This window comes from Ciconia boyciana, chromosome 2 (genome assembly GCF_034638445.1).
Source record: "Ciconia boyciana chromosome 2, ASM3463844v1, whole genome shotgun sequence".
Taxonomy (NCBI): Eukaryota; Metazoa; Chordata; class Aves; order Ciconiiformes; family Ciconiidae; genus Ciconia; species Ciconia boyciana.
The window spans coordinates 26618682-26624616 of record NC_132935.1 but is presented as its reverse complement, the minus strand read 5'-3'; the positions used below and the strand labels follow the sequence as shown (position 1 = coordinate 26624616).

The 5935-nt window shown below is 54.7% G+C and overlaps 1 protein-coding gene across 3 annotated transcripts in view; it reads left to right on the top strand.

Moving 5' to 3' along the window:
• Window positions 1-5005: 5005 nt before the first annotated feature.
• The window catches only part of ESRP1 (epithelial splicing regulatory protein 1), a 33800-nt gene continuing 32870 nt past the window's right edge, over window positions 5006-5935 (top strand). For all 3 annotated transcript variants that reach the window (XM_072851199.1, XM_072851198.1, XM_072851197.1), the window contains exon 1: window positions 5006-5919. In XM_072851199.1, coding sequence (XP_072707300.1) covers window positions 5788-5919 — 132 coding nt within the window. In that variant the 5' untranslated portion in view covers window positions 5006-5787. The remainder of the gene's footprint in view (window positions 5920-5935) is intronic.

Sequence of the window (5935 nt, the reverse complement as noted above, 5' to 3'; positions counted from 1 at the left end):
TCCGGGCGGCAGCGCGAGCGCTTCCGGGCCGCCGCCGTGCCCGGGGGCGGGGAGGGGCGGGGCTGCGGCGCGGGGCGGGGCGGGGCGGGGCGGGGCCAGGCGGGCACCGGCCGTTGCCCGGCCCGCGCGGGAGCCGCTGCCCTGAGCGCCGTGAGGGGCGGCAGAGCCGGGGCTGGCGGCCGCAACCTGCGGCGTGGGGTGCCGGCCTCAAGCCTGCCGCCCCCGCTGCTCCCCGGCCCGGGGGAGGTGCGGGGCCACTCGCGGCGCTGCCGAGCGCGCCGGACCAGAGCAGAGCAGAGCAGGGCAGAGCAGAGGCTCGGGGAAGGAGAGCGGGGAGGCCGAGCGGGCTTTCCCCTCAGCGATGGCTGCCCGCTGGAGGCAGCGGAGGGAGAGCTGTGGGTCGGCGGCGGGAGCGGGGTCGCTGCCGCGGCACCCGTGCCTGCAGGTTGAGCTTGTGAGCAGGGGGCGGTGCCGCTGCTCTCCAGAGACCGAGCTCGGTGTGCATCGCCGTGGATGTGGCTGTGCGCCACTGCAGTCTGCTCCAAGCCTTGCTTCCCCTGGGTTTCACAAGATTTAGCTCCAGCTCAACACTGACTGAATTCAGTCCTGCTTGAGAAATTTCCTTCGCGTTTAACCCTTTTCAGATGTAAGAAATTGTCGCTTCTCTCAAGTACGTGTAGGACAATTCCTTGCAACCTTTCCGCAGCTCCTGATGTTCTTGTTCAGCATCCAGTGCCCTTCTGCAACAGCAACTAATTTGCACGTGCGTTAGAGACGCCGTGAAGCCAAAGTCAGCCGTGGCCAAGAGAGTGATGTGGAATTGATCTTAGGCAAGCAGTGTGTGGTTACACAAGTTTTGCGTCCAAGCTCTACATCTATAATAGCAAAACTGCCATGTGCCTTTAGAGGAAATCTAGAAAAGGATGTGTAACGTCTCTGAACTGCCGGCTGGAGCCTCAGCCACGTCCCTGCACTTTCCTTAATGGTGATAATTATACCTTATCTGTGTCTTGTTTCTGGAACAGCTTCTTAATGAAATAAGCTGGTTTGTGCTCGTACCAGGAATTGGCGAGTCCCTTTTTTGTTTCGGTAGCTAAGCTTGCTGCTCTCTCAGCGCTCCAGAGTTTCACTTGCACCAGGAGTGGCAGTCCTCTAGGCTGGACTTGACATGAGAACGTTGCATCAGTTTAAACAAGGGTGTGGTTCGATATATCCATGTTCAGTGGTGAAACTAGTTCAGGAAGTTCCTGTCCTCACACTGCCTGTTGGGGAGCTGGCCCACAATGCACGGTTCCACAACCAGTTTTATTGGCACATGTGGAGAGGTGTTTTGTGGCAGTCCAGGGAGACTCATCTACTGGAATTGCTTCTGAATCCACCGAAAACATGGTACTGCCTCCTCATACTGTTTCGATAGATGTAGTTAAAATACTGCAAATCCCTTCACAGAAACATTTCAGAATTTGAGAATCAAGGGGCCTCCTTGGCCGTGCTGGCAGGTTTGCCCGCTCTCATTCTTGCCCCGAGCTGGGACCCTCTCTCGCCCTGATGGATAAACAGATCTAGACTCCTGGAATTAAATATAAATTTTGTATGTAGAAAAACAAAACTTGAATGTATATGTATGTATTTTGCTAAAGCAGTGCAATGCCTTACAGCCGCTAGTGACACTTGCCATGGCTTATTTTGGTTATGTTTATGGGCTCTTTGTAGACTTCTGTGCAAGAGTAGCTTTGCAGATCTACTCCAAACATGGGCATTGTCACGCGTGCCATTGTGCTGGAGGAACGCAGTCCCAGTCAGATGGCTTCTCTCCTGGGACTGCCTGGAACAGTATTGCAACCAGGTCAGCTAGCATGAGTAGTTTCAGTAACTAGCAGGGGAATTCCAGCCCTGCATTTTTATCTGCAGTGACTCTCTCGCTGCTGGTAACAGCTACAGCTCTGGCTGTGAGAAGAATCGGCTTTGCAGGATTAAATTCAGATGGCTCTGCATGCAATGTCATTGATTTCAGCACATGGCTGGGCTTACAAGTCAGTGGTGTTTCTTTGCTGCAACGTAAAGCAGCAGTGTTTGAACGTCCCACCCAGTTGCATGGTTTCAGGGAACAATTTGGGTATTGGTAGAGAGATATATAGTGACTGATGAAAGTGGAAAAAACAGAATTTGTTTAGCAGCAGCAATTATCTTAGAGAGATTAAACAAAACAGTTGGTGGTAACCATTAACACATTCCAACAAAATGATACAGCTCTGCTGATTCTCCCACTCCTGTTGTTAAAAGTTGATATTCTGAAAGAAAACAGGAGCAGTGACGGGGATGAGTGATACAGGTGGGAGACCTGGCATGAACCAAATATCTGTGCAGGGAAGGATAACAGAGTTGCAGGTGGTATCAGGGTGAACTGAAGACCCTCCTATAGAGGAATAAAGCAGGGTGGGAGACGCAGAACTTGCAGGGAAAACCTGGAGACAGCGAGATGTGCAAAGTCACAGGTTTGTTCAAAATAAACTGGCAGGAAGGGGGTCGATGGGTAAGAGGAGAAAGCTTCAAGAACATGGGGGAAATAAAAAAGAGGGCACGTAGGTCTGTTGCTGTGGTCAGGGGGTGGTGTTACCACCAGCTCCTTGGCATAATGGAAGGTGTGAGTAGTTTCAGAAATGTCCTGAAACAGAAAGTGGCACAAAAGGACATGTGGTGGGAAACCTGAACTAATACAAAAAGGACAGAAACAGTTACACTGAGATTAGCAAAGGAGCTGGAAACTAGACAGATGGACACCAGGCGGGAAACAGAAGGAATATCAGAGGAGAGAAATACAGCAACAAGGTGCTGGGAGGAGCCTTGAGAGGTCATCGTGCCCCAAAGCGCCCTAGTACATTCCTGTAGGTAACAACACTGATGTATGTCATGTGGAAAATGACACTTCATGCAAAGATTATGCTTAACCAGGCCAGGGATAACAAACGGCCGGGGAGAAGCAACTGGAATGGGAGTACACAAACGCCAGGAGCCCACACAACGCAACACAGGAACCTGAACGACTGGTGCATGTTGTCGGACCGGATACCGAAGGCATGAAAGAAAGAGGGTGGAATGGAAACTGCGACTGGAAAACAGGCATTTTAGGGAATGTGTTACCCAAGAAAGAGAAAAATAAAAGGTAATGGCACTACAGTAGCAGTTAGCAGTAAGTGGCTTACAAAGTAAATAAATAAATAAACCAATAAATAAACCATAAATCAAGAACCCAGAAGACATAATGGGAATTAAAAATACTTTTAGGGTACAGCTTAACCTATGAAAGGTGTTACTATACATAATGGCAGCCTGCTGTAGCAATAAGCTGGGGAGTCTGATGCTCCTAGATGGAAAGAGACAAGACAGGACAAGACAATAAGGCATAAGAGGGAAGAAAAAAAGAAATGCGTAAGCCAGAACACAACAAATCACAACTAAAGGAACACCTACCCATCCAGAAATGGCTCACAAAGACAAGGGCTGCATCTGGACAGCCAAGCAGGCATCGGGAAGGAAACCATCTAGAATGGATAATTAAGTTTCACTGAAAGAAGACAAGCCAACCAAGCAAGCACCATCTATCTGGCGTGAAGATTCCAAGGTGAAGTCATTTCAGAAATGTACTTCTGGACTTTTCTACTAAAGTACAAAGTTTTATTAAGAAGAAGTTGCACTAAATTAAGATCTGAAAGGGAAACTGTGCAAAGAAATTCTCTATGCTATCAAATCCTTCTGCTCCAGGCTGGGCGAAGGCCAGCGAGCAACTCCCTGTGCAAGGACCAACCCCACTCCTCAGATGCTGAGTACAGATCAGCTGCAACCACTGCTGAGGACACACACCCCAGTGCTCCGCTTCACATATGTTTTGCTCAACACATCAGAAAGTTGGAAGGCAAATGGACAAAGAAAACCAGGCACTGTGACCCTACAACAGAAGGGGCATGATTAGCTCAGGTGTTTCCTGATGCCAGATTCACATGGCCAACTTCAGCTACTGCTTTTAAAGACTGGAGGAATTAATTTGCCATCTTTACCCCTCAAATTGCAGTAACTGCTATCAGTGAATGCCATTTTCAAAATCTTATACCAAAAAGGGAGAAAATTACTCCAGCTATCTTCCGTCACACAAAGGCTGTCTGTTGAAGCACAGAAACCATCAAGCAGGAATTTGGTGGCAGTGCCTGCAAGAACCACGCTGCACCAAACTGTGGCAGGGCAGGACGAGGGTGCTGGGCGCTATTTGGACTAGTTGGTGGCTGACGGGATCCCCAGTGCTTGTGAAACATGTCCTCTCCCTTCCTGCCAAACCAACGAGTGTGTACGCATTCATAAAAGATGGTGCAAGCTGTAAACCTGCACCAGCACAAGAAACAGTGATGGAGAAAAGCATGATGTGTACTGTCATCTCAGTAAAAATTTAGAGAAGCAGCATCACAGTGAAGTTGGAAATACACAGCCGGGGTCTTCAAGAGCTAGACGTACTACAGGATTTCCTTGGGGAAAGTTAGCGTTACTTGTTTAGCCTACCTATTCAGTTATTTCTCATGAAAAAATCAGGTTTTGAGCAAAACGCGTTTAACACATACATTTCACAGCGAAACAACGATCACCAGAAGAGAGGTTGTTGTCACAAGGACCAAAATCGCCACAGTCCATCGAGGGAAGGCTGCGACAGCCAGACCAGCCAGCTCGGAACACACGACTAGACCCATCGCGCCAGGGCGACGCAGAAGCCGCGATGCCTCCGCCTTGCGCCCGGCAGAGGAAAAGGCTCCACGTCCTGAGCCCGGCTCGGCTCCCTCGGCAGGAGTTGCTCCCGGCGGCACCCGGCCCGCACACCGCCACGGTGCTCCCTGGCACCGCGCGGCCCGACGGCCGCGCTCACGCCGCGCCGCCGGCTCAGACCCGCCGGGGCGTCTGCGGGCGGTGGGGCCGTCTCCCCTCCCCTTCCGTCCAGGCGGAGCGGGAGGGGAGGGTGCCGGGCAGGGCGAGCCGCGCCGCGCTCCGGCGGCGGACGGGGCTGCAGGCTGCCCGCGGACGCAGGGCCGGCTTGCCCTCCCCGCCCGCGACATGTCCCGGCAGGAGCGGGCGGCCCCGCCCGGGCCCGCCGCCCCGTCGATGAGGAGTCGCACCTTCCCGGGCAGCGCTCCCTGACGGCGGGAGGCGCAGCCCGTCAGGGCCCGGGCCGCCGTGGGTGCACGTTAGGGCTCCTCGGGGGCGCGCAGCGGCTGCGGGCGGCTCGTCCGCCGCTGCCCCCCGCACCCCGCCCGCAGTCCCGGCCCGCGCTGGGCGCCCCGCCCGCAACCTGCGCGCCCCGCCCGCAATCACGGCCCCCCACTCCGCCAGCCGCCCCCACCCGCGCTTGCCACGTCCCTGCTCGGCGGGGCCAATGGGCGGGCGGCGCCAGGTGTGTGCTACCTGCACCACGTGGGGCGGGGGTGGGCAGGTAGGGCCGCGGCCCCGCGCGGAAAAGCCCGCAGCCATTGCGCGCTTCCCAGGGCTGCAGCCGGCGTGGGAGCGGCCGCCGCCCGCCCCGGGAACGAGGGGGGGTGGGAAGGGGGTAGCCGTGCGCCTCCCCCGCGCCAGGTCCTCGGGGAGCGAGGCTGCAGGTGGGGGCACTCTCGCTCGGGTCTCGCTTGGAAGCACCTCGGGCAGGGAAAGTTTCTGGACTCTTCTCTTCCCCCTCCCCCCCCCTTCGTTTCCCCCCTTTTTCTCTCCCCCCCCCCGCCTGCCTCTTTTTATCCTTTCCACTGGCCCGGTGGCACCATGACGGCGTCTCCCGATTACCTGGTGATCCTCTTCGTGACCACGGCGGGCACCAACGGAGCAAAGCTGGGCTCGGATGAGCGAGAGCTGCTCCAGCTCCTGTGGAAAGTGGTCGACCTGAGGAGTAAGGAGGTATTTTCCCCCAAGG